Source organism: Ostrea edulis, chromosome 2 (genome assembly GCF_947568905.1).
Source record: "Ostrea edulis chromosome 2, xbOstEdul1.1, whole genome shotgun sequence".
NCBI classification, from domain to species: domain Eukaryota; kingdom Metazoa; phylum Mollusca; class Bivalvia; order Ostreida; family Ostreidae; genus Ostrea; species Ostrea edulis.
Genome location: NC_079165.1, coordinates 43,808,466 through 43,825,568, shown reverse-complemented (window position 1 = coordinate 43,825,568; position 17,103 = coordinate 43,808,466). Strand labels below are relative to the sequence as shown.

The 17,103-nt window shown below is 35.4% G+C and overlaps 1 protein-coding gene across 1 annotated transcript in view; it reads left to right on the top strand.

Moving 5' to 3' along the window:
• LOC125667097 (uncharacterized) overlaps window positions 1–17,103 on the top strand; it is a 73,710-nt gene that overhangs the window by 38,016 nt on the left and 18,591 nt on the right. The window contains exons 50-76 of the mRNA XM_056154127.1: window positions 924–1,123; window positions 1,407–1,564; window positions 1,821–2,052; window positions 2,291–2,593; window positions 2,866–3,036; window positions 3,370–3,516; window positions 3,899–4,059; window positions 4,285–4,411; window positions 4,723–4,931; window positions 5,192–5,294; window positions 6,880–7,043; window positions 7,243–7,414; window positions 7,615–7,851; window positions 8,611–8,853; window positions 9,920–10,125; window positions 10,335–10,501; window positions 10,851–11,001; window positions 11,807–12,068; window positions 12,193–12,367; window positions 13,506–13,572; window positions 13,712–13,994; window positions 14,256–14,381; window positions 14,514–14,733; window positions 15,113–15,258; window positions 15,589–15,751; window positions 15,980–16,189; window positions 16,568–16,727. Coding sequence (XP_056010102.1) covers window positions 924–1,123; window positions 1,407–1,564; window positions 1,821–2,052; window positions 2,291–2,593; window positions 2,866–3,036; window positions 3,370–3,516; window positions 3,899–4,059; window positions 4,285–4,411; window positions 4,723–4,931; window positions 5,192–5,294; window positions 6,880–7,043; window positions 7,243–7,414; window positions 7,615–7,851; window positions 8,611–8,853; window positions 9,920–10,125; window positions 10,335–10,501; window positions 10,851–11,001; window positions 11,807–12,068; window positions 12,193–12,367; window positions 13,506–13,572; window positions 13,712–13,994; window positions 14,256–14,381; window positions 14,514–14,733; window positions 15,113–15,258; window positions 15,589–15,751; window positions 15,980–16,189; window positions 16,568–16,727 — 4,963 coding nt within the window. The remainder of the gene's footprint in view (window positions 1–923; window positions 1,124–1,406; window positions 1,565–1,820; window positions 2,053–2,290; window positions 2,594–2,865; window positions 3,037–3,369; window positions 3,517–3,898; window positions 4,060–4,284; window positions 4,412–4,722; window positions 4,932–5,191; window positions 5,295–6,879; window positions 7,044–7,242; window positions 7,415–7,614; window positions 7,852–8,610; window positions 8,854–9,919; window positions 10,126–10,334; window positions 10,502–10,850; window positions 11,002–11,806; window positions 12,069–12,192; window positions 12,368–13,505; window positions 13,573–13,711; window positions 13,995–14,255; window positions 14,382–14,513; window positions 14,734–15,112; window positions 15,259–15,588; window positions 15,752–15,979; window positions 16,190–16,567; window positions 16,728–17,103) is intronic.

Here is a 17,103-nt window from a genome sequence, read left to right as displayed (position 1 = left end):
GTCTCGAATTACTCTCTTTTTAAAAAAAAAAGTATTCATTAGTTTTGTTGAAGGATAATTACATTACAGAAATTAATGATGCAATAAAAAAAGTATGATGTGCCAGTATAAGCTACTGGTAGTTTCCTGCATTGTCAAGATCTAAAAGAGTTTATGTTTCTCTCTCAACACTTACATGTAACATGAAATACGAAATGGTCATGGTAAGTACAAATACTACACGTCAGTAGAATCATGTGAAAAGAATGTTGTATATAGTATGAATGTATTATTATACACACCCCCATGAAAAGTACATGTATAAATTTATTAACATCAGTTGTAGAGACTGTGAATGTTTGCTAAATGCTAAACTATAGTAATCAATTTGTGTTAAATTGCATATCTTGACTGTTCTGAGTTTATATTGCATGAAAAGAAATCTAACATGCATGCTAGTAGTGTTCATTTATGGAAAATGAAAAAAAAAATTTAACATGCATGCTAGTAACGTAAAAGTAAATTTATCAAAACTATTATATTACATGAAAATTGTACTTGTATAGCCATGTTGATTTACTACATGTGGTATGGTTAATTCTACATTGAAAACTACAGCACACATCTGTTTTGTTACATGTACTCTTAATTAACTGATGCTTAAAATATTATACTGGACAAAAAGTCCAAGTGAAATATGCTTGATATAAATCTGTGAAAAGTATATGTATTCTATGCACATCATCTTTACTACTCGTTATTTTATTTTATCCATTATTTGCCCAACTAACATTTTAAAATACATTCCAATCAGATTAACAATCCTGTAAAGTTTTCATGATTGAAATCTTAATACATTGTATACATGTATGTGATGACTAAAACAATTGGACTGAACAAAAAATGATCCAGAATCAAATTTTCACTTTCTTCCTTCTGTCCAGATTCCATCAATTTGAACACACCAGTTGTGCCCCTTGCTCATGGAGCAGGAAGTCGATTCATGGTGGATGGGCAGAGACAGGTGTTAGAGGACATGCATGATGCCATTGCCGTGGCAACAGGTGACCTTGGACTTTTGCCAGGAGTTGCTTTCCAAGGACGTGTGGCACAACTGGCAAATCTGAATGCCGCTCACCAAACAGTAAGTATCCAATTCATAATATGTGTTTTTTGATCATCTGAAAACTTAGGCATATATTGAAAATGTCTAATTTGTGTAAAGAATTTTTTGGTCAATGATATATTGAACTGACTTATGATAAAGATAATCAACTAGAAACACAAATAGCACAGTAAAAGTTAGAGTAGTGAAATTTGTCACTCACGTAGATATACCACTTAATTGTAAATGCAACTTATTTCTGAGTTTGAATTATTTCAAAGGAAACAGACAACTAAATGTCAGTCAAATCTTGCTATTGTAGATATTTGTTGTTGGCCCTGCTGGATGTGGAAAGAGTGAATGTATCAAAACATTTGGATTTTCTGAAAGAGAGCGAGGTAAAACCATTGCTGTGCAGACCCTGTTCACTAAGGCTGTGGAGTCAGAGGAACTCATGGGATACTTCCACACCAAGAATGGGTATGTGATTACCTTAGATAACATCAAAGTGACAATTCTCATTTTAGATAAACCAAAAGTTATTCCCCTTGATGATGCAGTCAATGCATCATGGGATTCCTTTTTTAATTATCATTCATGATATCTAATATTTCATTAATGATAGATAATGGTCAAGAATATTCACTGGAGTTCATAGTGCTCTGTAGATTATTCCTATTTTATTCCAATCTATAAACAGCTGAACAGTATTTTGATTATTCATTAACTTTGACAGTGAATGGAAGGATGGCCTGTTGACTTCTCTGCTGAGGAAGCTGTGTATCCAGCCTGCTTCCACTAATTATGACTTAAAGGCAACAGGGAAGATGAAAATCATCCAGCTGGATGGTGAGGTGGACCCCGGTCAGATGGAGCTGCTTAGTGCGGTGCTGAACAATGACGGGGCAGTGGTGCTGGGGAACAGTGAGAGAATAATCATTCCAGAGACTGTCAGATTCATCTGGGAGGTTAGCTTTCTCGTCAACAATTGTCATGTACAATATTTTCATAGTCTACGGTTCAATTTTTTTCTATTGCCGCATTTGTCATAATTTGAAAATTTTGATTTATATTCTTTATGTAAATAAGCTCAAGTTTAATGTGAGATACTATATCTTTTATGTACATTTGTATGATATTTTTCATCGATCAGGTGTTTTATTTCTCATTGATCACTGCATTTGAATTCAATATATATTTTTCCAGATGGAAAATGTAGAGAAGATGAGTCCTGCAGTTCTGGCCAATGTAGGAATTCTGATGATGACTTCACAAGATGTCGGCTGGAAGATGATGCTGGTCCAGTGGCTTGAGAAATGTGATGAAGCAGACAAGGAACTTCTGACCGGGTTCTGTGATGTTTACATTGAAAAGACAATAGAATATCTCACAAAGTGCTGCCAGCCACACATGTTTGGTAACCATGACACCAAGGGGTGTCCCCAATACAAGAGGGTCATCAACCATTCCACGGAGAATATGGTGGCCACCTTTACAACACTTTTGGATGTAAGTGTAGTTGTGACCTTGTTGCTTCCATATATGTCAAGCTGCCAGTGTTAAACTGATACATCGGAGCATGGTTTGAAAAAGTTCAGGCTCTGTCGTGCAGAAAGCTGGAGGAAGTTTAAATGGGATGTCTGTGAAAAATTCATGCCTCCTTACAGTCATTGAGGATCTTAAAACATCTTAATTTGCAGACATTCATTAGATCTCTCACAATTATCATCCTTTATCATTGAACTTTATTTACATGCATCGACCTTTCACCTTATTTACAGGCCTTAATCACAAGGTGTAGAGAGCTGAGTGATGTAGAGCTGGAAAGGTACTTTAACTTTGCGGCTATCTGGGCTTTTGGAGGAACGCTTGAAGCCAAGTGTCGTGAGTCATTCAGCAACTGGTGGAAAGAACAGTTTGAGCAGCACATCGATTATCCAGAGGAGGGAACGGTAAGATTTAGCTGGTCTTCTCTGCTCTAATACAAACTCATTCCACTGCACATGTATATCATACTGTTGATTATGAAATTTTAGAATGAAAACTGCACCATGTTAAACAAAACGTTTGCTTCATTATGATTGATGAATTAATGTAGTTAAATGTAGAATTAAATAGGTCTATTATAATGGATGATCATTTCTTATCAATAGCAAACCAGAAGTGCTACATAATCTTGAGCTGGAAATTATCAAACTTACACTTAATGTCTGTCCCTGACTTTCTTCTATTCATTATTTCCTAAAACATTTCCTTAAATTTTTATTTCTGTTTCCCCATAACAGGTGTTTGACTACTCTGTTGGGTCAGTTGATGCAGTTGACCAGGGAACCCACGAGTTTGTACGCTGGGCAGACATTCTTCCATCCTACAGTAGCAGTGCAGCCATGGGAATTCCCCCAGAGGCTTTTGTTCACACGGTGCCAGCAGAGGTACAACTCACAACTGTTCAGATTCTGTAAATGATGTGTCTTGCTTTCTTTAAAAGCATTTCTATCTTTATACCTACTGGAAAATCATATTTTTTGGTTTGGGTCTGCAGTGTGTTTGTAAGCAATTTTGCGGTGCAGACATACTCCATGGAGAGAAGTAGATGAATGTCCATGAAGAACTATGTATATGTCTTCAACCACAAATAAATTGCTTTATTTTTCCTTAAGTACAAAAATTTGACCATTTGAGAAAAGTAATTTCACAATTTGATGGAAAAATTTCAGATATTGTATTCTGGATAATATGTACAAACATAATGCATGTATGAATGTAAATAAAACAGTGAATTTGAAATGGCAAAAATTCCACTTCTTCTCACAGCAAATGACATTCCTGCTGAGCACATTGACAGACTACCGTAAGTCTGTGATGTTGGTGGGAGAAAATGGCTGTGGTAAGACGGCCATCATTAACGACAAGATCAGGACAGCTTACTCTGGAGAGGTAGCAGAAGTTCTTTCCCTCACCATACAGGCTAACAGGTAAAAGGCTGAAGGTGGTCATACATCAGACCTAAGAAGACCAAAACATCACTCTGTCAAATTTCAAAAAGTAGAGTGTTTCTATTGGTATGTTTAGCTGTATAGATAAAAGAAAATTTACATTCTCCACCCAAAAGTTTGTTTTTCTCAGATACTAGTAGTTGTTTTACAAGAACATGTACGTGTATAAAATCAGCTACAGGACTATGTATTTGATATTGTAAGGTTTACCAATGCCAGACTGCTGTATGACCGACTCGATGAAAGACTGGAGTGGAAGCATGGACAGACTTATGTTCCTAAGGGCAACAAACGTCTGCTGTGTCTGGTGGACGACATCAATTTGTCACAGGTCCTGCTTGATTTGAAAAAACATTTCCTAAATCAAAATACCATAATCACTAAACTATCTTGTATCTCTTTACTCTACAATATTCTATAGAAAACTCATTCCATAGCAAATTTTCTTTTGATTACAATATAGGAAAAATGCATGGACTTAATAATGTACAAGTACAGTATATGCAGTGTACAGAAGATGGTGACTAACAAATGAAGAGGAAGTTATTTTAATCATGCAGTGCACATGCTGATACACTTCTTCTGATACTAATTCTCTTTGTCAAGCATTAGCATTAAAGATCAATTTAATTTGTTTCACAGGTTGACAAATCAGGGCAGCAGACAGCAGTGGAGTTAGTGAGAGAACACATTGATGATGGTGGTTTTTACAACCAGGACACACATGCCTGGCGCTATGTCAATAGTGTCACTTACTGCACCACTGTCAACCCTAACACCACCTCCAATGTCCCCAAACTCTCTCAGAGGTTCATGAGACACTTTGCAGTCTTTGGGGTGCCATATCCAGAGTAAGCTATCACTTTCAACTTGATTGTTGTTTCTGTGCAAAACAGTGAAACTGGAGGGGAAATAATTAGTGTTTGATAACAGTAGCATGGCATTTGTTGTATAGGGAAATATTTCTCATTCTTTTCTTTCTTTTTTTTTTCATTCTGGACACTTGTCATGAAGTAATGTAATTGAATGATAGATACTCTACTTCTGGGAATTTAGCAAGTAAAGTCTTACTCAGATGTAATTTTAGTCACCATATTCTTTGTTTTTCCAGCTTGGCAGACCAACAAAGCATTTTCTCCATCCTTCTCCAAACTCACTTCATCGCTCCAGAGACTTCAAGTACTCAGGCAGGCCACCATTTGCATGATGAAAAGGTACATATGATACAGAGCAAAGGATTATGAATGATAACAGCCTTTCTGGGACCCCAAAAAACTAAAAGTTTAAAAGGGGCATTAGCTTAGAAAGTAATGACAACCATTTTTTCTCAAAATCTCTCAATGACATTGGAATATATATTAATGACTGAAATAAAAATGTTTATTTTGTACAAAAACAAGAAAAATATAATAAAACTACATTAGATAACCGCTTTTATTGTAAAGAAATATATAAGGAAGAATTATTGGCTTGCAAGCCAATAATTATTTAATCATGCACCAAAATCACATATATTCATGTGCCTGCTATGAAGTTAAAAAGCGAATTATTAAATAGTCTAGTGTTATTACTGAAATATAGAGCGATTTCTGTTGAATTTAAATTTTTGGTGACAAAATTACAGTGAAAGACAAAATCTTCCTTTATTTCATAAGAGAGATCATGTTTAATTTAGTTTCCAATATCAAGTTTGTTTCTAATATATGTATTTACGGTCAAAAGTGATGCAATTTCTCAATTTTTAAATGTTGATTTTTGTGAATGTTTCTCTGTCAGAAAACAAAGCACAGCTTTGGACAAGCAAAATTTTTCTTTTGCACATGTGCACTGGGAAGATATATTTAAGGTGTAAATAAAAAGTTTGTCCAAGCCTGCACTTAATATTTCTTAGGGGAAAAAACTGTGAAAAATAGCCATTTTATGTCAGAATACCAAAAATGGCAGCAAAATGTCATTATATATCATGATTACAGTTCTACATCATTTTGATCAAATTGAGAATATCAACTGAGTTGCATCAGGATTCTTGCACAAAATAAACTCAATTTGAAATGATAGCGAGCAAAGCTCGCATCGCAAAGCGACGCGATGAGCTCACTCCAATGATTACACATATGAGTCACGTGATTTACTCTTCATCAGCTGAAAAAAGATGAGTATTACCCATAATGCTTCTGGAAAAATGTCGCCGTCACTGCGATATACTTCATTGACAAACCTGTAATTAAAATAATTAGATTGTTTAGAAAGTACTATAAATGTTTTTCAATTCCAGACAAGCTTTCTCATAGCTTTAAACGTTTTGTTTTTGCTTGGTTTGAGAGAAGAAGAAAAAACATTGCAGCTACACTGTCATATGATGTCACAATGTAACTGTTTACATCCACCGCATTACATTTCCCACGTTAAATGAAGAGGCGTTAAATAAAGAGGCGGATAAAATGTCTATTTATAAGTCGTGTTGCAAGATGTTAATGGGCTTCACTCGTCTCAACGGTCACACCATACAACATGTTAGCATGGATGTTGATTTTTGTGAGCAAATGGAGCCCTTATCAATAGTCCTTTCATGTTATTGGTTATATTGTATCTGAATCATTGACTTTCAATGCAGAATAAAGAATTCTTTTAAAACTTTTAAGTCTTTCACAGAACTGAAGTAATATAGACGGGAAACATTAGGACAGTCTTTCAGTCTATTTTACTAGCAACTTCTGAAGGGTTTATCATGTTCACTGAACTTTAAATGTAATGAAAGAAAGATTTCTCTTGGAACATACAATGATTTTATTTTCAAAGAACCTGGTCATTATCAAGAAACAAGAGGAGGCCATGAGGGGATTGTTGAACCTGATTGTGAAGGTGACAGTTGAGCTACAGGATCGTCTGAGGGCAATGTACCTCATGACCTCTCAGAGGTGCCACTACCTCTTCACTATGAGGGACCTCTCTGTCATATTTAAGTAAGTAATTATTCTGTTTGTCTGCCTTATTTTGTTTATCAAAATGGATATGTCTGCTTTAAAATTAGATGATAGTTGATTGTAAATAATCTGATGTCCAATCGAAAGATAAGATATTTGAAGATCCGTGAACAGAATATTGTGTTATGCTCTGCTAAGAAAAATATAACCTCGGATTAATTTAATCCTCATTTTTCAGGAATCTGTGCCTTTCTCTACGACCAGGCTGTACCAAGAGGAACTTGATGTTGCTATGGCAACATGAGTGTACATGGGTGTACTCGCACAGAATGGTCAGTGAGGTTGATGTCCGCAGGTACAGACAAGCATTTGTCACTGCTGTCAAGAAGGATTTCACCAATGATGATGAGGTAAAAGCTTTGTATGAAAACAATGGAACATTCAATCTTATTAGATACACAGATTTTTGTATCATAAATCATTTTGCATGTATACAGGAATATTCCATAGTTGGCTGTAAAGTTGTTTGAATTCAATTTGTTAAATCATGAATATGTAAACTCTAGTAAAGAGAGACAATTGATATTGATTTTTCTGCTTCCTGTTGCAGGTGACTCAGATGTTGCGGGTACGTCAACCATACTTCAGTAACCTGATTGAGCAGGACAGTGGGGTGGTGACAGCAGGGATGATTGACACCCGTCACAGTTCCAACATCTCAGAGGAGGATGCCAAAACCGACCTGTACAAACCAGTCTTCAAGTTCAAGGACGTGAAGGAACTTATGTCAAAGGGGGTGGAAGAATATAATAAAATTCATCCTCGCATCAAACTGGCTTTGTATAAGGTAGGTAAATACTTTTTAAAATTTGTTTGATGTAGTGACAAAAACATTGTTTAATGTGTGTTTTGATCTACTTGGTGAATTTGTTACGTTATTGCATGAATATTAAATTTTGTTTCAATGTTTGCTTGGCTATGGTTTTTAATTTGAAAGTGCTTTCATTAATGGTGTTTGGTGAATTGTTTTGATGTTTGACAAAATGATATTAATACAGCGCATGTTTGTCTATATAAAATTAGCGTCAAAGCACGGTAAGATGTTTCTCTTTTTGGTTTTGTCTTTCATTATTTTGGGGTTCTGTTGGGTACTATTTTCAAGCAATATGTATTGGCTAGAAGACAACAAATAGCAACTGGTTGGATATGATGAATTTCCTCTTCATTTCTGCTTTATATCATATTTTGAATTTCTATGTGAATGTGTCAGAAGATGGTTTATAATTGACATGTTCTAATGGATTTTTACTTTCAATTTTTCTCTTTTCTACTTTTACTTTTTCACACCAACTTTTCTTGAAACATTTTTTATATATATTGGATATATGTATGTATGATGTGATGTGTGTTTATTGATGAAGAAAACTGTTCCTTAAAACTTATTAGTACATGTGTATAAATATTATATTTTAGAATAGGCAACACCTGTTTATTCTGAGTTTGGGCATCATTAATGTATATATGCAAATAAACAAAATTCTAATCCATATCATTTAAGCATGCAGATAAAGATATGTACAATACAAAGTGATCATCTGATTTCCAGACTGTTATAGAACAAGTGTGTCGATTGGCTCGTACCATTGCCTCACCCCATGAGACCTCCCACTCTGTGCTGGTGGCTGAGGGGTGCCCAGGGAGGGCCACAATCATTGCGAAGCTAGCAGCCCACCTGTGTGGCTATACAGTCTACCAGATCAATCCCACTTCCATGGGATCCACCACAGAGTACAAAATGGATCAGTTCAAGGCAGACTTAGTTCAAGGCTATACTAGGGCTGGGTCAAGAGTGAGTATAAGTGTATTCATCCAGATGAGATTTCAGTACTGATATAATTGCAGGTATTGTATGAATGCATGCATCATGATTATTCTTTAATCATTATATCAAGTTCAGTTTAGGGTGAGATTTTCATACTCATACATGTTTATCTAACCTTTGCCTAGCCAGATTTCTATGTCCCAAGGAACAATTCAGGAACATTTAGTAACTTAACTTCCAATGGTCTGTCGGTCTATTCATGAATATGTCCATTGTTCACTGTAATATCTGAGGATAGGTATTCCAAACTAATTTATTGATAAAATTTGTGGAGATGAGGATTTTCTACTATTGGCATATGTATTTAATAAAATTTGATGTATTGCTGAGCTGGCATAAGTTAAAGTACTTAAATCACCATAATGATTAATTCTTTAATATCTTAAGTTTAAGGACATGCCCACCCCCTTTCAGAAGGGGAAGGGGAGCACAAATACTCTCTCCCCAAAAGTTTGAAAGTAAACATTACAAAGTAAATATGCATATTAGATTCCTGGGAAGTTCCTTGGATGCAGAATTTTGTTCCAAATATAGCTTTGAGGTTCTGGAGGCTTCAGGTTATCATAACATTACATGTATTAATGAAGTGCCTTACTGTGTAGGAGAGTTCTCGAAAGGGAAATAACTTGGACGGATCTCAAAACTAGTATATTCCTCAACAACTTTAATGATGAACATATCATGTGAGCTGTACAAAATACATTTTTCATTCTTTATAAAATGAACAAAAGAGATTGTTTTGTCATATGATTATGAATCTCAAATTAATCACTCAAAGATTGAAATCTTCTGATTTAGATAAGTTAAAAAGTGTGATCAAAGTTTCACTGGTTATATGTCAAGGTCAACTTTGCTTTAAGAGGACTGTCACATTTTTTGGCATTCATGTTTCAAACACATCTTGTTGAAATAAATGTATCTTCCACTATAGATGTCTACTCAGATGATTTCTTCAACAGAAATGAGAAATCCTCTGTACCTACTCCACCAGAGTTATTAGTCTGTACATGAAACATGTAACATTCTACTTCAGGGTGAGAAGATCCTGTTGCTCCTGCATGAGGAGGAGTTATTGGAGGAGGACTTCATTGTGTTCCTCCAGGAGTTCATCACAGGAGGGTCCATCAGTCATCTGTTTGCCTACGAGGAGCAGACGACAATTATCAACTCCATCAGAACAGAGGTGACACAGGCTGGACTCACCTACACCAGGGACGTTGCGTGGAACTTCTTCCTCAGGTAGTGAAATATTCTATGGGAGGAGATGAATAGAAATTAAGATCATACTAGAGATATCCTTGCAAGTGTATAACAATTCAAGGGAGAAACTGTCTCAAGATTTCATGGCAGCAAAAATTTTATAGGAACATAGTGTAATGTCTATATAATTTTTTTCTTTATAAAACAGATTACCATGCAATCGTAACAAGTTTTAATGGCCATTTCAGAACTGTGAGAAACAATTTCCGAGTGTGTTTCATAATGAATGAGGGCAAAGAGGCTTTCCAGAGACGTTGCAGAGAATTTCCTTCATTTTCTAAAAATATCAACTTCCTGTGGTTCTCGCACTGGTCCAAGACTCAGCTGGTTGAGCATGCTCAGTATCATTTCAGAGGTAAAGTACTCCTGGTATATTTCCCTGAAATGTTATGCTGAGAAAGATATCTACGACCTGATCAACAATTGCATATTCCTATGCACTCATTCATGTACATGTAGATTTGATGATATTACTGAGAATGCTTAAATCTTACAAATGTACCAGTAATGTTTGTAAATGGAAAAACTTCTCCCCTTTAAAGAGAAATTATGGTTGAGATCTAGAATGAATGATTTTACCCCTGTATATTATATGAAAGATTTGTGAATGCTATACCAGTAGTATTTCATAGTTAAAACAGTTGTAATAGTCTATACAGTAATGGAAAATTCGATCATATTATCTGATTCATTATTTCACGCAGACCTTGACTGGATGTCTGACATTCAGAGAGAGAACATCTCCCACATGTTGGCCTCCATGCACCTTGTTCTCCGTCAGCAGGATGGACAGGAGAGCGACGCCGGGGAATACTGTCACATAACCAACACCAGCTACGAGAAATTCGTGGAAAGGTTGGAATGTTTGTCATCAGAATGTATAATCCAGAGTTCAAATTAAGGACTCTACAGATATAAACTATAGCCTCAACAGTTTGTTGTTTTGTTCAAATGTGCACCAATGCCTAAATTTAGAAACATACAAAAGATGACTTGTGACTGGCTGTGAGAGAGTTCATATCTTATATATCTGTATCGTTTACATGGTTACATACTTGTGACTGGCTGTGAGAGAGTTCATATCTTATATATCTGTATCGTTTACATGGTTACAGACTTGTGACTGGCTGTGAGAGAGTTCATATCTTCTATATCTGTATCGTTTACATGGTTGCAGACTTGTGACTGGCTGTGAGAGAGTTCATATCTTATATATCTGTATCGTTTACATGGTTACAGACTTGTGACTGGCTGTGAGAGAGTTCATATCTTATATATCTGTATCGTTTACATGGTTGCATTTAAGGAGGTTTAGGGGAGATACACATGTAACACCATTTTGATTTTTTAAAAGTTTCTAGATATAATTTATCTCAATTGTGTAGCATAATATACATACTGATAGCAGCATTACAGTAAATTCTTCTATGCACATTTTTGAATATTATATTTTTAAAAATGATGGTTATAAACTTTTGTGTTGACGAAATGGTGATAATGTTTTTGATTTAACTAGATTGATATGGTTTCCACTTTGTAGGGGTCTCATTTATGATTTTAAAAATGTATAAAGCATTTCTATTCATTTTAAAATTGTCCGCTGAACCTTGTAGAATGTAAATTTTCACAGACTGTATGAATATCTTATTCATTTTCACAGATATATATCCCTTGCCACTGCCAAAAACGAAGAAGTGAATACAGGCCACAAATCAGTGACAAAATCATTGAACCATATCAAACGTGAGAATGAAGTTGCCCTCAAACTGAGGAAACTACTGGAGCATGAAATGATTGTGTTGGAGGAACGTAAACAGGGGACCATTAAAATACTGTCTCAGATAGGGAAAGACACTGCCATCACAGAACAACAGATCAAAGTAGTCAAGACACAGCTGGACAGGATCTCAAGGCTCAAAAAGGTGTGGGCATTGAAATTATTTTATCATTGTCATTAAAAAGTGAGCAAAATTGTCAGGAGTACTTCTAAAAGTAGTAAAGGCATAGTTTATACTGTATAAAGTATTCCTATTTTTATGCAAACAGTTGTTGCCTGAATTCCAAGTTGCCCATGAGAGAGCTGTGTACAAAGCCATAGCCATTGTGGCAGACACCAAGAAAGTGATTCAGAACATGGACATTGAGAAGCTTAGTGAGCTGCGGGGCATGAACAAGCCCATACTGGACATCGAGGATCTGATGACTGCCATCATAATGATCTGTAAGTAGAAATGCGAAGAAACAGATGTGCTTGATCCACTACTGAATAATTTTGGAGTGAAAATAAGATAGTCTGCTTCTTGATGTCATAATCTTGGAAATTTGTGACAGGGAGTATTTCCTTATCATTTAATTTTACATGTTACACGCTTTTTCATTTGTTGAAAAATTATTGGAACATTGTATCCAACGAAAAAAAAATAAATGGCTTGAACTACTTTCTATTGGAATGTTGGGGATTTCTCTGGATGCTTCGAATTTATATATAGATTAGGGAATCCTGGAAAGAAAGACTTAACAATTTTATTGATCTATATAAATTTATTAAACAAAAACAAACAAATATCAAATATTAATAATGATTAATTATGCAAAATTAAATAAACATGGCTATTTCAGGACAACAACCCCCCCACCCCCACAAATATAACAACACACGTCTGCTTCTGCCACAGAGGGTATATATCACTCTGATCAATCATATAACGGCTTATTGATAGAAATTCAGAGGCCTGTGGCTTACCCTACCTGGCATCCCACATCTTATTATATTATGATTATGTACGTGTCCCACGCTTTCTTTTAGTACCAACATTGAACTTTGCACTTAATTCCAGTTCCACTCAACAAAATTCCTGCAATTTTCTCTCAACAGGACTTATCTCTAACTCATCCTTTTAAAACTGCATTCTTCAGTCCACAAGAAACCTGTTTGCTCAACAGTAAACAACAGTTCGTGGAAGTCACCATTAGGCTTAACGGATGTAGTTTTTTTTTTAAGTTGTGAATTAAAAAATTACTACGCCCATCTCGAAATGACATAGAATGTAGTCCAAGAATAACTCGTTAATTCAACTCAAATCAAATAAAGTTTTATCATATAAACTCAATGTTTTAAAATATTAAATGATAAGGAATGAATTTATTATTTTTTCGTTAGATGGAGGAATTCCATGAGAAAAAAAGACGGAAAACTTATGCATCATGCGCTATGCGCAATGATGCAGTTTTCCATCTTTTTTTTTTTTCGTGGAATTCCTCCATCCAACGAAAAAATAATTCATTCCTTAAGTCAATGAAGATCAAGAATTTCAAGTCTACTATTCAAATGTTTTCATGGTTTTTTCTTTTTTCTTTAGTAAAATCACCATCTGCAGACTTAACATGGCAGAAAGGAGCAAAAAGACAAATGGCCAACTTAGAAAGGTACATGTTTACAGGTTCAGTTTCTAGACATCAAATCCCATGATTTGATTTAAAGAAGCAAAGAAGAAGAGTAAATAAAGATTCTGAAATTGATTTTGATGAATGAAACTAAGAAAAAAAACCGAATTTGTTAATACAGGTTCATAGAAGAGTTAATGTCTTTTGATGACAACCAACTGCCAGAAAACACACTAATGTTGGTAGAGCCCTATCTGAAAAAGCCTAGTTTTGACCCCGCAGCCTTAGAGAGAAAGACCAGCAACTCAGCTTGCGGTGCCCTCTGCAAATGGGTAATTGGAGTGGTGCGATACCACAGGATGATGATCTCCAAAGTGAAACCACTGCACCAAAAAGTGGAAGAGACTACCACAGCAGTGGATGAGGCAGAGCATAAGATGGCAACTCTGGAAAACAAACGAAAGGTATGGATGTGGAATACGTTTTTTCCACAAATATGGCTGCTCCTAAAAATAAAACTGAAGTATGGATGTTGCATACATTACTTTCTTTTTCCAAATTGTCTCTCTCACTCAGAAAGTTTTGATGATGGTTTTATATACTTTCATTTATAAAGTTTAAGGAATATTCATCAGTTTTAGTGGTTAGGTTATCATAAACTTATAAAATTTCTTTTACAGATCAGAAATTTTATTTACACTTTCTCATCTGCTTTTTATTTTCAGTCACATGAAGTAAGACTGAATGACCTGTCTAAAGGATTTGAGGAAGCAACTATTGACAAAAATCAGCAGGAAGAAAAGACCAAAACAATGAAGAAAAAACTAGAGACAGCTGCTCAACTCAGAAAGGTTCGTTTGATATCTTTAACTGAAACTTCTCTTCAATCTACTCCTATGTTGTGTAGATTTGAAAATACATTAATGCTTTGCTTTCATTGAATAATAAGTTTTGGCTTGATCATATTTTTCTTTGCTCTGTAGATTTTGAAAGGAGAGAGACAGAGATGTCAGCAGATATATGACTCCTTTGAACGGCGCTTGGTGTCAATACCAGGTGGTTGTGCCATGGCCGCTGCCTTTGCCACATATCTTGGTCCATACCACCACAACTTCAGACGAGTCATGCTGACTATTCATTGGCCAAATTGTCTGAGGGAGAGAGGAATACCTCTGGTGATGGACAGCATTGATGGATTGAAAGGTGATGTTTCCACAGATACATCAAAATACAGATTGTTTAATTTTGTAGGAGAATAGAGGATTATGAAAATTTTACCAGATTAAAAAACATGTAATTCAATACACTTAATTTCTTCATGAAAAAGTGAAGGTAGCAAACAGTACTCAATCTCATAAATGCTATAAAGTACACAAAGAGGAGGGCAAACATGAACCCCTGGACACACCAGAGGTGGGATCAGGTGCCTAGGAGGAGTAAGCATCCCCTGTGTTTTCTACTCTCAATGTAAACCAATGTGCTAGAATATTAGGCATAATGACTTTATGAATTGTTCTAGAAATACTGTTGCTTTGAATTTCATATGGTGTACCACAATCACAACCTTTCTGTTGCCTCACAGGTCGAGTCATTGACTGGACCATTGACTTCCTAAAGACAGCCACAGGAGCTAGCCAAGTGTACGACATAGACTACACCTCAGCCCTGCTTGGTCAGACAGCGGACCAGGATGACTCCAATGTTACTCAACCACAGGATGAAGAGGAGGTAAACAAAATTAAATGCAAATGTTTACATCTAACAATTGGAAACTAAATATCATTAATTAGGAATACAGAGTGAAGAATACGTTAGACAAAATGAACATTTAATGATTTACTAGTACTAATGCATATGTAGTTAATTCTCCATTTCAAAACAGAAAGACACTTGTGTATACTTGCACAATTCCTGTGATATTATTTTCATACTTTATGTAAGCCATTTGACGTTTTTGCTATTTCATCACCATGTGTTGCATTGTATTTAACAAACCATCTTGTGTATTTCTTTATACAGTGTTGAACTTTTCTTTAACAACTATTCATGAACTTGTAGGAACAGCCTGTGGTAGCTGACAATGAAAACAAGGAAGAGGAAGGAGAGGTTAAGAATGGAAAGGAGGAAAAGGAGGAAGACAAGGAGGATGGCGAGGAGAAAGGAGAGAAAGAGAAGTCAGAAAAAGAGGAGAAGAAGGAGGAGGAGGCAGAGGAACCAGCAGGTAACTTATACTGCAGAATTGGACATAAAGTCCACACATCTGCTCCTGAATAAACAACTTTTATTTATTTATTTTTTAATCAAATGGTTAACTGCCATTTCTTACCTCCCACTACACTTGAATATTTTCAAGAACACTAGAGCAGTAAACAATCTTTTTCACAAAGATGTAATACATATATCTTTATTATTCGTTGCATCAGTTCAACAAAATACTCTGTATTTATAGTCACAGAAGACAAAGAGGCGGAGGAATCAGACAGAGGGAAGGAGAAATCACTGGCCAAGATTCAGGAACAGGAGGAGGGTAGCGAGGGGGAGAGCGAGGTCACTCAGTCCACCACCCCTATGATAACCTCTGTACAGTACAATAAGTATGTGCTGTCCCTCATCAAGCTTCTAGTAGGGGAGAGAACTCTGAATGACTGGACTCGCAAAGGTTAGATTTGTTTTCCAGTTTGCTGGAAACAGACTGCAAAATAGATATGACTTGTAGACGATGAAAAGATTATGGTTTATAGATATATGTATTTGTAAAGGTATATATCTTTGTAGATTGAATTATCAGTGAAAATTTTCAATATATTTTATAATTGTATTTTATTTTATTGCATTTATCAAAAAATAGTACATGTACTTTCTTTGTGATGCAAAATGAAAGTAACTGGGGCTGCTTTCCATTAACTCTGGGTATCATTGGCCTTATGGCCAATAATGGATATGCATTGCAGACTAACAAATTGGTGATGTAAATAAGTGATGTCGAGTTTGCCTGCAGTGTTTCTAGCATTATGCAGAATAAGGAATACTTTTGTAGACTTTGGACCAAGGCAGATAGAAAATGCAGCCATTTTGTGTTCATCATGGCAACGACCTCCTATGATGATTGACCCTAATGGAGAGGGATCTATTTGGCTGGGAAAACTCAATAAATTATTGAATGCTAAGAAGCTGGTGTCCTTAGACATGGAAACAAGGTATGTTAGAATAATATTTAAAATTCATATTCAGAAGATTTTAACAATAGGAAAAGATAAAGTTTAATTATAGTTTTGATATATTACTTATGAATCAAGGTATTTTTTTTTATGGGGGAAGTAGGTTTGACCTAAGAGTGATATGGAAATTAACAATTATGGTTGCACTTGGTGTTGATGTTGCAGTGGTTAATGCTTAGAATTAATACAATGCAGAGATATTACAATCAAATGATAAAGTCAATTTTGTTAACTTTGATTAATTGGAAAACTCAAATAATTGCATGATCCTGACCAACAAATTCAAAGCTTTCGTTGTAACACATCATTAAATTGATTTTTCATTATTACTATTATTTTCTTTTTGTTTAAAAAA